General features: G+C 48.3%; 1 protein-coding gene and 1 non-coding gene across 2 annotated transcripts in view; one reads left to right on the forward strand and one right to left on the reverse strand.

Annotated features, from left to right (window-relative positions):
* Window positions 1-14,583, forward strand: part of LOC129838269 (uncharacterized) — a 28,880-nt gene extending 14,297 nt beyond the window's left edge. Inside the window, exons 2-4 of the mRNA XM_055905114.1 lie at window positions 889-1,101; window positions 9,113-9,329; window positions 12,889-14,583. Coding sequence (XP_055761089.1) covers window positions 889-1,101; window positions 9,113-9,329; window positions 12,889-13,054 — 596 coding nt within the window. The 3' untranslated portion in view covers window positions 13,055-14,583. The remainder of the gene's footprint in view (window positions 1-888; window positions 1,102-9,112; window positions 9,330-12,888) is intronic.
* Window positions 14,584-19,957: 5,374 nt separating this feature from the next.
* On the reverse strand, window positions 19,958-20,029 carry trnaw-cca (transfer RNA tryptophan (anticodon CCA)). The gene has a single exon. It is a non-coding gene; the product is annotated as a tRNA-Trp (tRNA).
* Window positions 20,030-20,310: the final 281 nt, after the last annotated feature.

The following is a 20,310-nucleotide window of genomic DNA, read 5'->3' on the forward strand; positions in this document are numbered from 1 at the left end:
CACGCATTCCTCCATAATCGTAAGAGGTATTTACATATGCTCTCTAAATAATTATGTGGCAACGCCGGAGCGTCCAATGAATTTTTCACAAAAGCACTTTCTATTATTTACATTCCTAAAATGTAATGTGGTTTACTTCTGCAACTGGACGCCGAATCAAAGCATTCATTCTGGGAGGGAGTCGGCACCACACACACAAAAAAAAAAAGTTCAAAGCCGTAGAGAGGTCAAGCATAGGGGTCAGTCTCTCTCGGAGCCTTTCACTGCCTGCATGAATACATAACCGCCAATTGACTTTCTAATGGGGGGCCTGATAAAATATGCAGTTTAATAACTGCTATCAATGGGTCCTTTTTTGTTTCCACCCATCTTGTTTTAGTCCATCAGCATCTAAGCGACGCTGCTGATTGAATAATGAAGAGCTGCCGGCTTCCTTTGGGACCCTCTGGCCCAGCTTTTCACCTCTGAAATTCAAAATGGCAGCCCACTTCTTCTCATGCATAAAAGGGCCTTGATATTTCCTCTGATTGGATCAAAGCGTTGACCTGTGTTGCCGGGCGACCTTTCCAATCCCTTGCCGAAAACCGTTGAATGGGGGGGGGGGGGGGGGATCCTGGCTCATGGCGGACTCTGGGGAATTGCGCGGTGGCGTCTGCTGCTGTCATCTTAGGCCTTGTCTATTTGATGTGACCTTTCACCCTCGACCACTGTGGCGATCATGAGGGAGATCTGACTAACGCCCTAAGCAGGGTCTGAATAATAAACTATCTAGAATATTATCTACCTGGATATATGTCCCCAATGCTCCCTGTGGAGCTAATATGTGTCCAAAGGTTCTTTCATTATACTAACCTCAAGGGGGATGTGCTCTCTTCCTTTGTCTTTCAGGCTATGGCACAAAGGACTATTCTAATGTTGACCCGTGGAAAGGAGCTGTCAGAAGATTGGAAGCGGTCCAGTGTGGGCCAATGGGAGTGGGTTCTGTCTGGAGAGGCTTGTCAAGGAACCAGGCTTGCGTCTGGATGACAATGGGACAAGGGGACATCTGGACCAGTCGAAGACGGACTTTTTCTGTTCAGACCAACATGGACCATCTTGAAAGTGAGAGGCATGAAGATGTGATGTTCTCCCTTTAGTGTCCTCCATTTAGTTGTTTATCTCGCTGTCCAATCACCCTTTAGGCCCTGCTCCAAGACTCATTATTGAGAGCATGACTTGGCATGTTGTAATGTATGTTGTCAACATGTTGATGTAGCGTGAGTGTTATTGTTCATATTCAGCTCATTATTGGCTTGTAAAGTTTAGTTTTTTTCACTTTTGTTCTTCATGTGAACCTTTATTTTCATTTCATTTTCATCATTCTAACCAATTTTGTCAGTGAATGTTACTTTGTGGCGGCTATTCTTCGAAGTTTGTTTAATTCTCTGTCAATGGTAGACCCCGGACCCTGTGTGCAAACTCCACAGTCCTCCAGGGCTGAACATCCCCTCTCAGCTGTGTAGGAGGTCGATATTCTGACGTCTCCACATTGCAAACTAGGCCTGAGCCTCTGAGGATTTGGCAGGGGCGAGACAGGCACGGCAGTAGGGTTGGACTGGGTTTCGTTTGGCTGCCGTGGGGGGACTGTGGTTTGGACCGATGTGCCGCTGCCGCCTTAACCCCTGTCACTCTTCATATCAGCAGACCATGAGGAATGTTGAGATCTGTTGGCCACGGATGTGACATAACCCCTCACTTCCTAATCAATGTACCGTTACTATGACATATCTGGTTATAAAGGGGTTATAAAGAGGTAAAACAATTGCTGCTCTAATTACATTGGTAATCAGTTTAAAATATTAATAACGCACCTTGGGGGTTTGTGATATATGGCCAATATACCACAGCTAAGGGCTCTATCCAGGCACTCCTTGTTGCGTCGTGCTTAAGAACAGTCCTTAGCAGTGGTATATTGGCCATATTCAACACCTCCTCGGGCCTTACTGCTTTAATATAGTTATCTATAACTACCAGCACATGTACCTATGCTATGACTATTTATACAGGCTTTATAAACCTTTTATAAACAGTCCATAACAGTCATGGTTACCTAGCAGCTTGGTTACCTTGCAGAATAAAAAGGTAATTGATTTGTGTGGCATTTATCAGGAATCATGGTCTTGATTGGTTCCCATCAAAGCCATTGTCCTTTCAATGGAACTAATGTGCCTGTGTCGCCAAGTCCTCTCAATACATCTGCACGGTATTATTGTCGTCTGGGAATGTCTCGAAATCCAGACTTCATTTAGGTCCATATGTATACCGTACAGCCGACCCCTCCCATCCTGAATGTCTGTAATGGATATTATATGTACATAACCTAATGCATATAAATGCACAGAGTGATATTTCACAGTTTCACTGTTTCAAGCACTTTAAGTCCTAATGTTTGTTTGAACACTGTGTCAAATGATCAAATGTTTTCTGACTCGTTATCCATTCATTTCAAAGGTAAACGTTTCGACAAGGACACAGTAACGTGGCGATACTGACGACACCACAGTGGTACAACGGCCTGTGATGCTTGTAATACTTAGAGCTGAATCTACACTTGAGCATGTCAAATGTGCCAGGTTAAAGCTCTCACAATCCCAGTTTCCCGAAATAGGTGCAAAATTCATCCTGGTATTTCAGTAAGGACATGTCTCAAATGGCACCCTATTTCCTATGTAGTGCACTACTTTTGACCAGGGCCCATAAGGTTCTGGTCAAAAATAGTGCACTTTATAGGGAATAGGGTGCCATTTGGTATGCACAACAGGAGGCCCTATTTTTCGGGTGGGTTGTGCTGCTGCTCCATAACGCGTGGCTGGAGTTCTCCTAAGCTGATCTGTAGTCCTCATTCCTCTGGTGTCAGCACTTCTTAAAGTGGGCTGCCGGAGCCTCAGCACTTTCCCCGAAGCCGAGAAAAAGAGTGGAGAAAATCCGGTTAAATCCACACAACTCTGGAATGCATTTTCATTAACAGGCGTTTGTTTGAAGGGATTGTGTGGTCGAGGGAGAGCGAATATCAGAAGAGATCAGATTGAATGGCTGATTGCTACGTACTGTAGTCGGAGAAGTAATGTTAGAGAGAGGAGGGCGAGAGAGGAGAGAAATGACCTGACCAAGACACATTCATTTGGCTGCCTGGTTGCTAACAAGGTGTTAGAACTTGTCAAACTCGTCATAATAACTGGACCAAAGTGCAGCGTGATCTGGGTTCCACATCTTTTTATTACTAGGTGAAACTCACAGCAAAACAAAACAAATGAACGAACCGTGATGACAATGCAGTGCGAATCAGGCAACTCAACATAAACAATATCCCATAACCCATAGGTGGAAAAAAGGCAACTTAAGTATGATCCCCAATTAGAGACAATGATTACTAGCTGTCTCTAATTGGGAATCATACACAAACATCAACATATAAAAATAAACCTAGAACCCCACATAGAAATAATAAACTAGACTAAACACCCCTAGACACGCCCTGACCCACTCTACCATAGAAAATACAGGCTTCTATGGTCAGGACGTGACAGTACCCCCCCCCCCCCCCAAAGGTGCGGACTCCGACCGGGTGTCTAGTGTCGGTGGCGGTTCTGGTGCGGGGCGAAGTACCCGCTCATCCACCAGCATCAGGGGTGGCTCTGGTGTGGGACGAAGTACCCGCTCATCCTGCGGATCCAGCAATGGACCCAGGCTGAACACTTTGTCTGGACTGGGCATCGGCGCAGGGGAAGGCTCCCGCCATGGAGCAGGACTAAACGCTGTGCCTGGACTGGGCACCAACGCAGAAGAAGACTCTGGCCTTGGAGCTGGACTGGACGCCGTGCTTAGACTGGGCATTGGCGCAGGGGAAGGCTCTGGCCATGGAGCTGGAGGTTTCGAACCGTTGACCGTCGCAGGAGGTTTCGAGCCGTTGACCGTCGCAGGAGGTTCCGGACCGTGAACCGTCGCAGGAGGTTCCGGACCGTGAACCGTCTCAGGAGGTTCCGGACCGTGGACCGTCTCAGGAGGTTCCGGACCGTGGACCGTCTCAGGAGGTTCCGGACCGTGGACCGTCGCCGGAAGCTCTGGACTGGGCACTGTCGCCGGAAGCTCTGGACTGGGCACTGTCGCCGGAAGCTCTGGACTGGGAACTGTCGCCGGAAGCTCTGGACTGGGAACTGTCGCCGGAAGCTCTGGACTGGGAACTGTCGCCGGAAGCTCTGGACTGGGAACTGCCGCCGGAAGCTCTGGACTGGGAACTGCCGCCGGAAGCTTTGGACTGGGGCCCGTCGCAGGCAGCCTGGTGCATGGGGCCGGCACTGGTGGTACCGGGCTGGTGACACGCACCTCAGGGCGAGCGCGAGGAGCAGGCACAGGACGTACTGGACTGGGGAGGCGCACCTCAGGGCGAGTGCGAGGAGCAGGTACAGGACGTACTGGACTGGGGACACGCACTCCAAGGACAGTGTGAGGAGCAGGAACAGGACGCACCTGACTGGGAAAGCGCACTTGAGGGAGAGTGCGAGGAGCAGGCACAGGACGTACCGGGTTGTGGAGACGTACTGGAGACCTGGTGCGTATAGCCGGCATCAATGGTACTGGAACTTTAACACACTTCGCACGGCAAGTGCGAGGAGCTGGCACAGGACGTACTGGGTTGTGAAGGTGCACTGGAGACCTGGTGCGTATAGCCGGCATCAATTGTTCCGGAACTTTAACACACTTCTCAGGACGAGTACGGGGAGCTGAATCCGGTGGCACCAAACTGACAACACGTTCCTTTAGTCCAAATCCGTGCATCCTCCACCAACTCAACAACTCTCCCATTTCTCTCTCCTCCAAATTCCTCTCTCCTCCAAATTCTCCTTCTTCTCCCAGACTGGATCTGGTTCACTCCTCGGCTCCGCCGACTGCTTCATGTGCCCCCCCCCAAAAAAAAAATATTTATTGGGGTTTCTGTGGCCTTCCTCCCCGACTTCGACGCTGTCCCTCTTTCCCTGCTTCCGCCTGCTTCCATGGCAGGCTCTTCTCTCCTTCCATTATGTCGTCCCAAGTCCAGGATGTTCTCTCCCTAATCTCCTCTAAAAACCAGGATGCCATTACCTCCCGGGCACGCTGCTTGGTCCTTTGTAGATGGGATATTCTGTCACGCTCGTCATAATAACTGGACCAAAGCGCAGCGTGATCTGGGTTCCACATATTTTTATTACTAGGTGAAACTCACAGCAAAACAAAACAAATAAAGAATAAACGAACCGTGACGACAAAGCAGTGCGAATCAGGCAACTAAACATAAACAATATCCCATAACCCACAGGTGGAAAAAAGGCAACTTAAGTATGATCCCCAATTAGAGACAACGATTACCAGCTGCCTCTAATTGGGAATCATACACAAACACCAACATAGAAAAAGAAACCTAGAATCCCACATAGAAATAATAAACTAGACTAAACACCCCTAGTCACGCCCTGACCTACTCTACCATAGAAAATACAGGCTTTCTATGGTCAGGACGTGACAGAACTGTAAAAAAAATTATTTTGCCCAGTTTGTTTGTGTACATGTATGTGTGTGTACATGTATGTGTGTGTGTGCATGTATGTGTGTGTGCATGGGTGGGAACTCTTGTACCGACAGATAAACCCACTGCCTGTCTAAATCTCCTATTACTCAGTCCCTACACGTCTCCTCTTTATTTCCCCTTGTCTCCCTTTCCTCAAGAGGTAATTGCAATCCAAGGAGAGACAGGGCTTATCACACTACTGCTGCCCCCATCCTAGAATGTGTCTGGCAAGGCGGTGCTGAAGACATGGAACCCCCTCCCCCCCCTCTCCCTGCCCACTGTGTGTAACTCTAGCTGTTTTTTATTTATTGTTCTGTTACTGTTACTGTTTCTGTGTCTGTCTGTCTGTCTTTCTGTCTCTCTGTCTATCTACACTCGCATAAGGTGTATGTAAACCTCCGACTTCAACTGTACATATGATATGAGTAATGTAAAATATGTGAACATTATTAAAGTGGCATTATTTACAGTGGCATTGTTTAAAGTGACTAGTGATCCATTTATTAAAGTGGCCAGTGATTGGGTCTCAATGTAGGCTGCAGCCTCTCTGAGCTAGTGATTGCTGTTTAGCAGTGCGATGGCCTTGAGGTAGAAGCTGTTTTTCAGTCTCTCGGTCCCAGCCTTGATGCACCTGTACTGACCTCGCTCTCCGGATGGCAGCGGTGTGAACAGGCAGTGGCTTGGGTGGTTACCGTCCCCGATGATCACCCTGGCCCTCCTGTAGGTGTCATGGAGGGCAGGTAGTTTACCCCCGGCCATGCGTTGTGTAGACCGCACCACACTCTGGAGAGCCTTGTGGTTGAGGGCGTTGCAGTTGCTGTACCAGGCTGTGGTACAGCCCGACAGGATACTCTCGATTGTGCACCTGTAAAAGTTTGTCAGGGTTTTGGGTGACAAGCCAAATTTCTTCAGCCTCCTGAGGTTAACCTGTCTAGGATGAGGGTGCCGCTAGCGGCACTCCCCCCCCACCCCCACTGAAAAACCAGTGCCGCGAAATTCAAAAAAAATATTTTTTTTAAATATTTAACTTTCACACATTAAAGTCCAATACAGCTAATGAAAGACACAGATCTTGTGAATCCAGCCAACATGTCCGATTTTTAAAATGTTTTACAGGGAAGACACAATATGTAAAGATGTACATCTATTACCTAAAAAAACATTAGCATAATCCACCATCTTTTATTTGTCCACCAACACCAGTAGCTATCACCAATTCGGCTAAACTAAGATATTTATAGCCCCTAACCAAGAAAAAAACTCATCAGATGACAGTCTGATAACATATTTATGGTATGGGATAGGTTTTGTTAGAAAAAAGTGCATATTTCAGGTAGATGGCATAGGTTACAATTGCACCCACCGTCACAAATGGACTAGAAAAACTACATAGAGCAACGTGTTTACCTACTTACTAATCATCAAACATTTCGTAAAAATACACAGCATACACTAATCAAAAGACACAGATCCTGTGAATAAGAGACAATATTTCAGATTTTCTAAGTGTCTTACAGCGAAAACACAATACATCGTTATATTAGCATAGCACATAGCACATAGCAGCCCAGCATTGATTCTAGCCAAAGTGAGCGATAACGTCAACATCGCCAAAATATATTAATTTTTTCACTAACCTTCTCAGAATTCTTCAGATGACACTCCTGTAACATCATATTACACAATCCATATAGAGTTTGATCGAAAATGTTTATATTTAGCCACCAAAATCATGGTTAGACAATGTGAAATGTAGCCCAGCTGGTGAGAAAATGTCCGTGCGCCATATTAGACAGTGATCTACTCTTATACATAAATACTCATAAACGTGACTAAAAAATATAGGGTGGACAGGGATTGATAGACAATTTAATTCTTAATACAATCGCGGAATTACATTTTTTTAATTATCCTTACTTTTCAATACAGTTTGCGCCAAGCGAAGCTACGTCAAAAAACATGGCGTCCTAAGCCACTAACATTTTTCGACAGAAACACGATTTATCATAATAAAAATTTCCTACTTTGAGCTGTTCTTCCATCAGTATCTTGGGCAAAGGATCCTTTCTTGGGTCTAATCGTCTTTTGGTGGAAAGCTGTCCTCTTGCCATGTGGAAATGCCAACTGCGTTCGGGATGAACTGGAAGCGTGCCCAGCAATTCACAGCGTTTCAGAAATAAATGTCCCAAAATCGCACTAAACGGATATAAATTGCTATAAAACGCTTTAAATTAACTACCTTATGATGTTTTTAACTCCCATAACGAGTAGAAACATGACCAGAGTAATATTACTCCCTCCACTAATGCTTGGAACAAGTGCGGGTCGATGTCCTCAAGGCGCATTATGCAGCAAGAAAAGAGTTCCTAGCTACAGGGTTTTTTAATTTGTAGTGCCTGTGAACGCGCAATCGACCCCATTCAAATCGTCATCACGTAAAGGCATCCAGGGGAAGACGTAAGCAGTGTCCGTATACTCATAGCAATAACTGCGGCCTTTTAACTGACTCCAGATCAGGGGCCAAAATTTCTGAAATCTGACTCCATGTCAGGGAAATTGCTGTAGAATGACTTCTGTTCCACTTAGAGACAAAATTTCAACTCCTATAGAAACTATAGACTGTTTTCTATCCAATAATAATAATAATATGCATATTGTACGATCAAGAATTTTGTGGGAAGCCGTTTCAAAAATTACACGATTAGCATAAATAGTGACAACAGCGCCCCCATCCTCAACAGGTTTTTAAAGAGGCGCTGTTGCGCTTTCTTCACCACGCTGTCTGTGTGGGTGGACCATTCCAGTTTATCTGTGATGTGTACGCCGAGGAGCTAGAAACGTTCCACTTTCTCCACTGCTGTCCCTTCGATGTGGATAGGGGGTGCTCCCTCTGCTGTTTCCTGAAGTCCACAATCATCTCCTTTGTTTTGTTGACATTGAGTGAGAGGTTGTTTTCCTGTCACCACACTCCGAGTGCCCTCATCAAGCCCTCATCAAGCCCACTACTGTTGTGTCGTCTACTAACTTGATGATTAAGTTGGAGGCATGCATGGCCACTCAGTCGTGAGTGAACAGGGACTACAGTAAGGGGGCTGAGCACGCACCCTTGTGGGTCCCCAGTGTTGAGGGTCAGGGGAGTGGAGATGTTTCCTACCTTCACCACCTGGGGGCGACCCGTCAGAAAGTCCAGGACCCAATTGAACAGGGCGGGGTTGAGACCCAGGGCCTCCAGCTTGATGATGACTTTGGATGGTACTGTGGTGTTGAATGCTGAGCTGTAGTCAATGAACAGCCTTCTTACATAGGTATTCCTCTGGTCCAGATGGGATAGGGCAGTGTGCAGTGTGATGGCGATTGCATCTTCTGTGGACCTGTTGGGGCGGTATGCAAACTGAAGTGTGTCTAGGGTGGCTGGTAAGGTGGAGGTGATATGATCCTTGACTAGTCTCTCAAAGCACTTCATGATGACAGAAGTGAGTGCTAGGGGGGGGTAGTCATTTAGTTCAGTTATCTTTGCCTTCTTGGGCACAGGAACAACGGTGGCCATCCCGAAGCACGTGGGTACAGCAGACCGGGACAGGGAGCGACCGAAGACGTCTGCAAACACACCCGCCAGCTGGTCTGCACATGCTCTGAGGACGCGGCTAGGGATGCCGTCTGGGCCAGCAGCCCTGCGAGGGCCAACAAGCCCAAATCCTGGCCAACAAGCCCAAACGTTCCACGCACGTCGGACACAAAGAACGTCCTTGTAAGTGGGCCACGATGGTGGCACTGTATTATCCTCAAAGCGGGCAAAGAAGGTGCCCAGCCCGTCCGGAAGTGTGACGTCGGTGTCCGTGACGTGGCTGGCCCTCTTCCCGTTGTCACACCCTGATCTGTTTCACCTGTCTTTGTGATTGTCTCCACCCCTTTCCAGGTGTCTCCCATATTCCCCATTATCCCCTGTGTATTTATACCTGTGTTCTCTGTTTGTTTGTTGCCAGTTCGTCTTGTTTGTCAAGTCAACCAGCGTTTTTGTGTCTCAGCTTCTGCTTTTCCCAGTCTTTCTTTTTCTCGCCCTCCTGGTTTTGACCCTTGCCTGTCCTGACTCTGAGCCCGCCTGCCTCACCACTCTGCCTGCCCCTGATCCTGAGCCTGCCTGCCGACCTGTATCTTTGCGCCATCTCTGGATTATTGACCTCTGCCTACCCTGACCCTGATCCTGCCTGAGCCTACCCTGACCCTGAGCCTGCCTGCCGTCCGGTTCCATTGCCCCACCTCTGGTTTACTGACCCCTGCCTGCTTTGACCTGTCTATTGCCTGCCCCTGTTGGATTATTAAACCATTGTTATTTCGATGTTGTCTGCATCTGGGTCTTACCTTCATACCTGACAGTACGAATTGGCCATGACTGACCCAGCAGACCCGGGCCAGTTGCACAATGCCATCTCCTCCCAAGGAGCCTCCATTGGTGGGCACAAGGAATTGCTTCATGGTCTAGGTGGTCTTGGAGGGGGTCCAAACGTTGGCTGAGTGCCATGACCGGGTGTTGGACATGCTGCTGGAGCAATTCCGCAGGTTGTCTGGGGGGCAGCCTGCCACGGTGGTAACCCTGCCGCCACTCAGTAACTCTGCGGTTGGCAGCACTGCACCACCAGCCACTCCACCTTCCCGGGAGCCCCGTTTACCTCTCCCAAAACACTTTAACGGAGAGCCGAGCACCTGTCGGGCGTTTTTAGCTCAGTGTGCCCTCATTTTCGCAATTCAGCACTCCTCCTTCCCCTCGGATGGCTCCAAGATAGCCTACCTCATCATGCTGATGTCAGGGAGGACTCTCACCTGGGCTACCGCAGTATGGAAACAACAGCTGGCCATGTGCGTGAGTCTGGAGGGGTTCGTGGGAGAGGTAAGGAAGGTTTTTGATGCTACGTTCTTCGGGAGAGAGGCTGCCCGGAAGCTAATCCAGCTCAGGCAGGACGCCCGCAGAGTGGCCGACCATGCAGTGGATTTCCGCACTTGGCAGCGGAGAGTGCTTGGAACCAGGAAGCACTGTTCGACTATTCCTGCACGATGTCTCGGAGGAGGTTAAGGACGAGCTTTTTGCTCGGGAGTTACCCACGGATCTTGACTCCCTCATCGCTTTGACCATCCGCATTGATGGGCGATTGCGGGAACGACGGTCGGAGAGGAAATTCAACTTTGCTCGCACGTCCAGGGATTCCACCTCGCCTTGAGAAATCCTGGAAGTCCCCGATGGTCCCATTGCCGAGAGCACCCGAGGTTTCCCGACCTTCCTCGAGAGTCACCGAAGACGGCCGAGGCACTATTTCCCGAGCATATGCAACTAGGCAGAGCTGGGCTGTCGCCAGCGGAATGGCAACACAGGATCAACACAAGGAGCTGTCTGTGTTGCGGGACTTTTGGTAATTTTGTGTCCTTTTGCACGGTAAAAGACCAGGCTCATCGGGAGGAGCAACTACACTGGTGGGCCATATGGAGAACCTTTCTGCTTCCCTTCCTCACCCCTTTTCATGTCATTCTGCTGTTGGGAAACCAGTCCAAATCTCTCCGGGTCCTCGTTGACTCTGGGGCCGGTGAGAGCTTTTTGGATACCACACTGGCTTCCGAGCTGAACATCCCCGCTCAGCCCCTCTCCATTCCCATGGATGTTAGAGCCCCGGACGGGCGCTTTATAGGTTGGGTCACCCATAACACCACTCACATCAACTTACATGTGTCAGGGAATCCCAGTGAGACCATTCAAGTCCCCCCAGATTCCCATGGTTTTGGGATTCTCCTGGCTCCAGTGACACAATCCCCTCATCAACTGGTCTATGGGTGTGATCATTGTCTGAAGTCGATGCAGCCTGCCCAGGGATGTCTTCCTGGAGGCTCGGAAGTTGCTCTAGACCTCTCCGCCATTCCTGCGGAGTACCAGGACCTCTGGGAGGTGTTCAGCAAGTCCCGGGCCTCTTCCCTTCCGCCGCACCGCCTAAATTGGAGACTCCCTAACTACAGCATTTATCCGTCCCTCTTCCTCTCCCGTTGGCGCAGGTTTCTTCTTCATGGAGAAAAAGGACAAGACCATGCGCCCGTGCATTGACCAGGGACTCAATGACATTACTGTGACATTACCGCCATCACTCATTTCCTCAGCCTTTGAGCCGCTCCAGGGGGCCACTGTTTTCTCCAAGCTGGATCTACGAAACGCCTACCACCTGGTGCGGATACGAGCCTTCAACACGACCAGTGGCCACTACGAATATCTGCTCATGCCCTTTGGCCTCACCAATGCCCCTGCCGTGTTCCAGGCTCTGGTGAATGATGTTCTCCACAACATGCTGAACCGGTTCGTCTTCATCTACATTGATGACATCCTCGTCTTCTTCTGCTTCTCCCAAGGCCAGGCTCTCGTCGGACCCTGGCCTTCGTGCGACAACGCTTTTGGTGGCCTACTATGGTTCCGGATGTTGCCGTGTTTGTCACCGCATGCACGGTCTGCGCACAGAACAAGACTCTTCGGTAAGCTACGGCTGGTCTTCCCCAACCACTGCCTGTCCCTCACCGTCCCTGGTCCCATATATCCCTGGATTTCATAACGGATCTCCCTCCGTCTGAGGACAACACTGCCATCCTGACAGTGGTCGACCGGTTTTCCAAAGCTGCCAACTTCATTCCTCTCCCGGTGGACATGGTCTCCGCAGTTCTCGTCCCAGTTCTGGAAGGCATTCTGCACGTTCATTGGGTCGCCGGCCAGCCTGTCCTCCGGATTCGACCCCCAGTCCAACGGCCAGTCAGAGCGAGCCAACCAGGACTTAGAGACGACTCTTCGCTGCCTAGTCTCCGCCAACCCTACCATCTAGAGTCAGCAACTGGTGTGGGTTGAGTATACTCGCAACACCCTTCCTTGCTCTGCCACGGGTTTCTTGCCCTTCGAGTGTTCCTTGGGATATCAGCCTCCGCTCTTCCCCGAGCAAGAGGAGGAGGTCAGCTATCCCTCTGCCCAGATGTTCATCTGTCGCCATACCTGGAAGAGAGCCCTTCTGTTGAAGACCACTTCCAGGTATAGACGACAAGTGGATTGCCACTGGACCCCAGCTCCATGCTGTTGGATCGGGCAGAGCGTATGGCTCTCCAGCCGGGACCTGCCGCTTCGAGTGGAGTCCCGTAAACTTTCCTCCCGTTTCATCGGTCCGTTCCCCATCTCTAGAGTCATTAGCCCCACTGCTGTTTGTCTTTTGTCTTTTTTGTACCCTCCGTATTCACCCTACTTTCCATGTGTCTAGGATCAAGCCTGTGTCTCACAGCCCTTTGTCTTCTGTTTCCAGGCCCAACCCGCCTCCCAGTGTCATCGATGGCCATCCGGCATACACAGTGAGATGCCTCCCGAGTGTTCGACCACGGGGCAGGGGTTTCCAGTACCTAGTTGACTGGGAGGGTTATGAACCGGACAAGAGGTGCTGGGCTTTGTATGCATTGCGGAAGTTAGAGTAGCAGTGATCGAGTGTATTACCCCCGTGAGTACTGCAATCAATATGCTGATAGAATTTCGGTAGCCTTGTTCTCAAATTTGCTTTGTCAAAATCCCCAGCCACAATAAATGCAGCCTCAGGACATATGGTTTCCAGTTTACATAGAGTCCAGTGAAGTTCCTTGAGGGCCGTTGTGGTGTCTGCTTGAGGGGGAATGTACACAGCTGTGATGATAACCGACGAGAATTCTCTTGGGAGGTAATATGGTCGGCATTTGACTGTAAGGAATTCTAGGTTGGGTGAGCAGAAGGACTTGAGTTCCTGTATGTTGTTATGATTACACCATGAGTCGTTAATCATGAGGCATACACAGAGAGGTGTTTATCTCTGTTGGCGCGATGCATGGAGAAGCTAGGTGGCTGAACCGATTCCAACAACATATCCCGAGAGAGCCACGTTTCCGTGAAACGGAGAATGTTACAATCTCTGGTGTCTTTCTGGAAGGCAACCCTTGCTTGAATTCTGCCTGCCTTGTTGTCAAGAGACTGGACATTGGCTAGTAGTATACTCAGGAGCGGTGAGTGATGTGCACGTCTACGGAGCCTGACCAGGAGGCATCTCTGTCTGCACCGTTGTTCTGCGTCGGCTTCTGGTATTAGATCCATTGTCCTGGGTGGTGGTCCAAACAGAGAATCCACTTCGGGAAAGTCGTATTCCTGGTCGTAATGTTGGTAAGTTGACGTCGCTCTTATATTCCATAGTTCTTCCCGGCTGTATGTAATAAGACTTAACATTTCCTGGGTAACAATGTAAGAAATAATACATAAAAAAAAAAAAATACTGCATAGTTTCCTAAGGACTCGAAGCGAGGCGACCATCTCTGTCGGCGCCATTTGAGGTTTTCTCTCTCTGTCTGTCTGTCTGTCTGTCTGTCTGTCTGTCTGTCTGTCTGTCTGTCTCTCACTCTCTCTCTCACACACACACACACGCACACGCACACACACACACACACACACACACGCACACACACACACACACACACACACACACACACACACACACACACACACACACACACACACACACACACACACACACACACACACACACACACACACACACCAGTCACCCAGTCAAAACTATATCGCACCAGACAGATGAAATAATAAGAACAGCTAGAATAGTTCAGTTCACATAGTACCAAAACAGATGCGTCCCAAATGGACGTTCCCTTTATAGTGCACTCATTTTGACCACAGCACAACTGTATGTTATGGATGACTGAGATGGAACCCACACACCAATGAAAAGGTCTTGATTTGGTCTTCGCCATGCCTCAATAAGCACTTGTGCCACAACACTGTCAGGCTCATTGAGGTGAACGTGTGGAGCTTTTAAGATGAGCACGAACCACACACTACTTCTCCTTCCCATTCATCTTCTCTTGGTTGGTTGATTCTCAGGTTGGATGATTGTGGACCACCTCTGGATAAACGAGATAAAAAGCTTTCTTGCTCTCTCAATCAACAGGAACGACCCTGCCCCCTGCCCCCTGCCACCCCCCCCCCCCCCCCCCCCACACACACACACACACACACACACACACACACACACACACACACACACACACACACACACACACACACACACACACACACACACACACACACACACACACACACACACACACACACCCCACACTCCCCTCACATCCCAGTCAGGGTGTTCCATTAAAACCAGTTGCACTTGTGGTTTATGGTCAGAGCGGAGGGTAATGTAAGCTGACACCGAGATGCCATGATTACTGAGACTTTGCTGTTGCTGCAATCTGTAAGCCAGATGAGCCCCAGCCTCTCGCTCCTTTCCTCACTATCATCACGTTCTACTCCCACTAGACCTGTGAGTTTCTTCCATCCTTCTCAACTGCTGCTGCAGAGAGAGAGAGAAAGGGAAAGGGGGGGACGGTTTGTTTGAAGGAGTGAGCTGGTGTAGCCACTGCAGAGAGAAGGAAAGAGGGAGGGAGGGATGGAGGTAGGGAGGGGTATTCAAATTTTATAGTTGATCTTTTTTAAACAGATTTGGACACCCTCTGTGCTTGGCTGACAGCACTGGCACATGAACACACACACACACACACGAGCACATGCACACACCCATACACACATGCATACACACACATGAACACAAACACACACACTCCCTATGCTCTGCATGGCAATTACCATGGTAACAGAATGCACAGAACAGAACACAATCGGTCCAGGATATTTATACGTTTCAAAGGGATGGAAAGAACAACAGGGATGACAAAGGGAGGAAGATAGGAGAGAGAGAGAGAGAGAGAGAGAGAGAGAGAGACAGAGACAGAGACAGAGACAGAGACAGAGACAGAGACAGAGACAGAGACAGAGACAGAGACAGAGACAGAGACAGAGACAGAGACAGAGGCTAAGTGTGAGCAGATTGAGGTGTGTGTGTATCCAAGGTTGTCTGAATAGGGGGAGGAGGGAAAGAAAGGAGAGGGTAGGGCTTGACAGGCAGGACCTACACCATACAGAATATACTGAGAAACGACCTTGGTTAGAGTGAAACAGCTAAATCCATAATGTCTGTGTATATGTATTTTCTCTCTCCCTCTCCCTCTCCCTCTCCCTCTCCCTCTCCCTCTCTCTCTCTCTCTCTCTCTCTCTCTCTCTCTCTCTCTCTCTCTCTCTCTCTCTCTCTCTCTCTCTCTCTCTCTCTCTCTCTCTCTCTCTCTCACACACACACACTCTATGTCCACTAAAGACATCAGGGAAGCTTTTCTCGAGTCTTATTTAAGTTTGACCTGGCTTGTGTCAATCATCTCCTTTTCCCACACCATGATTGTGTGTCCCAAACTAGATTTCGAGGGTCTCATGGCACCCCCTGGCTCAAGTTCAAAGGTTAGGCAATGGCAAAGGTGGTCCTCGCACTGACCACAACCTGTGAATTCCTAAATAAATCAGACTTACTGTAAGATGGCACCGTACTGGATGGCCTCCGTTTTGCAAGCTCCGACCAAACTTTGCTTCACGTATATAGTATTCTTCCTTACTTCATTACTTCCTTACGTCATTGGGTATTTCATATTTGTTTCCTAGTAATACATTGTTATGCAAGAAAGGCATTAAAAGAAAGACATTAAAACTTGAAACTTGAAAACTGATCGCTCAAAACACCACACACACACACACACACACACACACACCCTCCTTCACCACTAGTAGGTGATTGTGAAACATCTTTGATCTTTTTCTTCTCTTCTCTGATATGTATTGCCTCTACATAATCCATGACAAACATAATGTGATTTGGTGTATCTCTAAGTGACAGAAAAACAGCTGACAGAAATTAATAAGTTACCAGGGCGAGGAGAGAGAAAAAGGGGGAGGAGGTGGCGAAGGAGAAAGAAGGGGGATAACCTGGCAGCGAAACAGACAAATCATCAAATCATCTTTCAGGCATATCGGTGTGGAGAAAGTCAACCTCAGACAGAACAACAGCCTTGCATTTCTCCTAATACCCAGGCCTATCTCCTCTGGCTCCAACCATTCTCAGAAACAACGGGGGTTTATGTCACAGCTTAAAGGGTGCATGGCTAGCTATCAGCAATTTTCTGATTTCTCCCCCTTTTTCTATTTGGTCTCGTCCAAACTCATCTGAAGCTAGTCTTCCTAGTTACATCTGTGATAGGGAACGTGCAGTTCTGTAGACTGTGTGTGTGGGGGGTTGGGGGGGGGGGGGGGGGGGGGGGGGGGGTTGGGTTGGTTTGGTTTTACTATCCTTGTGGGGAAAATAAGTCCTCACAAGGATAGTAAAACAAGGAAAATACGGACAAGTGTGGACATTTTTCCAATAGGAAAAAGGTTATTTTAGGCTTAGGGGTTAGGTTTAGAGTTACAATTATGGTCAGAATTAAGAGTAAGATTTAGAGATAGGAGTTAGGGTTCGGTTTAATTTTCGGTTTAGGAGTTAGGGGTTTGGGATTAGGTTAAGGTTAGGGTTAGGGTTCGGGGTTAGGGAAAATACAATTTTGGAAGGGAATACATGTTTTGGTCCCCACAAGGATAGTAAAACAAAAGTGTTTGTGTGTGTGTGTGTGTGTGCGTGCGTGCGTTTATTTAGAGTAGTGTACTGTATTTCTTCACAGTCAGCATCTGGATATATTTCTATACTGGTATGTAGTAAAAACACAGATGAAGGTACACTACATTCACTTTGTTGATGGATTACATCCGACATCCAAAGATAGGTTACAGTAAGATACGGTCTGAGATACTGGCATGTCCTAAAAAGTGGTGGTGAGAAGTGGGACAGATGTGGGCTTTATAGCTTGTTGTTGGCAGAGGGGCTCAGTGTCGGTTGTGTGTGTGTGTGTGTGTCTGCTTTGTGTGTGTGTGTGTGTGTGTGTGTGTGTGTGTGTGTGTGTGTGTGTGTGTGTGTGTGTGTGTGTGTGTGTGTGTGTGTGTGTGTGTGTGTGTGTGTGTGTGTGTGTGTGTGTGCTTGCTTGCTTGCTTGCACACGTGTGTGTGTGTGTGTGTGTGTGTGTGTGTGTGTGTGTGTGTGTGTGTGTGTGCACACGTGCATGTTTATGTGGCACATAAACATGCATGTGTGACGAAGACCCTGTATGACGATGACCTTGTATTAAGGGAGAAAAGAGGTTTGTGCTAGCTCGGCTTAAAGATGAAAAATGGCTGATATGGCCGGAGTCTAGGTCATGGTCAGACTGTTAAGATAGTATGTCTTCTACACCCTTCGACTTCAGAGTTTCTCACTTCAAAAGAAACATAATTGATTCAGCGAGACCCTTGGCCAGGTTCCAGGTTTCACCCCACCAGTAAATGCTTCTGGGGGTCATCAAATAGGCCGACCTGCAGGGAGTCCCAGCTTCTTAAGACATGGGGATGAGGGGGGGGGGGGGGGGGGTACACCCTCTCTTACATCTTCAGAGAGGAAGAGAGGGGGAGAAAAGGGGGATGGAAAATAGAGAAGATGGAGTCCCCCCCTCCCCAAATCTGCTGTCGAAATGCATTTTTTTGCCTTTCTGTCCTTCAGAAGCTTACCCCAGCTACAAACCGATGCACATACAAACACCAAAAAGAGCATCCACCCTCCCATGCTCGACAGTGTCACAGTAGCAAAAGCCCATCAAAACCAGTCATCAGCGGGGCCTCTGAAGCGGAGGTGGCTATAATGAAGAGTGTGTGGCGGAGGATTTGAAGCTGTCACTTTGTAATTACCTCAACAAATACAGACTTGGATAGGGAGGGAGATGGGGGGGGGGCAGAGTGAGTGAAGCCAGCTAAGAGGAAAGCTGTGGTAGAAAATTGGAAGTGACAGACCAAATAGCACCGAGTGGGACGTAAAATCACATTTTTTTCCTTTCTCCATCTTTAAAAAAAAAAATGTGTTAGTGTTACTTCAAGGCTTCTCGTGGCGATGGAGGGAGAAGAGCTGAGCTCGATCCCTCTCTGAAATGAGAGAATATCCCTCGCTTTCATCTCCGGAAAGAATCTCTCACATCCCTTCCTTTGATGGGCTAGTCTTTGGTGTGTGTTCTTATCCTCTTACAGGAGGTGTGTGTGTGTGTGGTGTGCATTCGGTCTTAGACGTGACACACTCTGACATTGACACGCCATGATATCACTTCCTCGTCGAGGAGGACGGGGGGCTCAGAGAGTGTTGACGGTGCTGTAATGGATCTTCTGCAGCCAGACAAAGTCTCTAGCCAGAAACGGATTTTCTGTAGCCAGACAAACTCTGTATCCAGAAATGGATCTTCTGTCGCCAGTTTAAAAAAGCACGGAACAAAGCCCTTGAAAGCCTGAGACTCGGTCAGCCAACGAGCAATCCAGGGTCTTGTTCCTCTTCCTCGTTTTCCACGTCCTACGTGGTTTTCGAGAAGGAAGTGAGGGATTCGTGAGGTCGCTCTCGCCTAATGGCGATGCCCACTTAGATTCATTGTGTAGGCGATTACATCACCATCCTGTGCTTAAGCTCTTGGCAGTGTTGTGAAGGTTCGAGGACAATGCTGCTGTAGGACTTGAAAGCATGTTGCGTGAATGGAACATCAATCCCAAAGAAACGGCCTGTTTCCTCGTCTGTGGCCATATTTCAAATTCAGTAACAATATGACCCTGAGGGATCTGAGATGTGTTACTCAGAGCCCCATTATTTTCTGTGTGTGTGTGTGTGTGTGTGTGTGTGTGTGTGTGTGTGTGTGTGTGTGTGTGTGTGTGTGTGCTATTATGCTTCACTAACCTGCCCGCAGCTCTGTACATCCAAAGTGTTTACCATGCGTTTATCTGAGGACAGCACCCCACTTACAAAAGCATACAAACATATTCCAACCAAGTAGAGGAGTCACAAAAGTCAGAAATAGCGATAAAACGAATCACTTACCTTTGAAGATCTTCATCTGGTTGCAGTCACATTCATTTGAAAACTACCCACATCAAAAAAATCCCACTTCCTGGATGGATTTTCCTCAGGTTTTTGCCTGCCCTATCAGTTCTGTTATACTCACAGACATAATTTTAACAGTTTTGGAAACTTTAGAGTGTGTTCTATCCAAATCTGCCCATTATATGCATATCCTAGCTTCCGGGCCTGAGTAACAGGCAGTTTACTTGGGGCACGCTTCTCATCCAGACGTCGAAATACTGCCCCCAAGCAATAAGAAGTTAAACTCCCTGTTCGAAGACTGATTTAAGTCTATCAATCACACAGCATCATCTGATTTAGGAATTTGCAGTGTGCCAGGCTTTTGTGAGAGACAATTGTCATGTAAAGTAGCATTGGTTTGTTTTTTTTCGTGTGAGATTAGTACTGTAAAAGCACATTGGTACTAGTGCTGATTCAATGAGTAAAGAAGGCAGAGATTACACACATAAAAAAACACTGACCACGACGTGATTTGAACACGCAACCTTCTGATCTGGAGTCAGACGCGCTACCATTGCGCCACGTAGTCTTGTACAAATTGCATGTTTGGAGGGGATGCCTAGTTCAGATTTCGTTGACTGTATAATTTGGAATGGAGACCTGGTTCTCTGGGGAAATATACCATCTGACAACGCCCCCTCGTCAGCACGTGCCTCTGCCCGGCAGGTTAGGTGTATGAAAATAGGCATTTGCAGAGCCCGGATAGCTCAGTCGGTAGATAATCAGACTTTTAATCTGAGGGTCCAGGGTTCAAGTCCCTGTTCGGGCGTGAAGTAATGTTCTCCTTCCTTCACTAGGAAGTCTTTCTAA

The sequence above is a fragment of the Salvelinus fontinalis genome, chromosome 3, assembly GCF_029448725.1.
Source record: "Salvelinus fontinalis isolate EN_2023a chromosome 3, ASM2944872v1, whole genome shotgun sequence".
In the NCBI taxonomy this organism is placed as follows: domain Eukaryota; kingdom Metazoa; phylum Chordata; class Actinopteri; order Salmoniformes; family Salmonidae; genus Salvelinus; species Salvelinus fontinalis.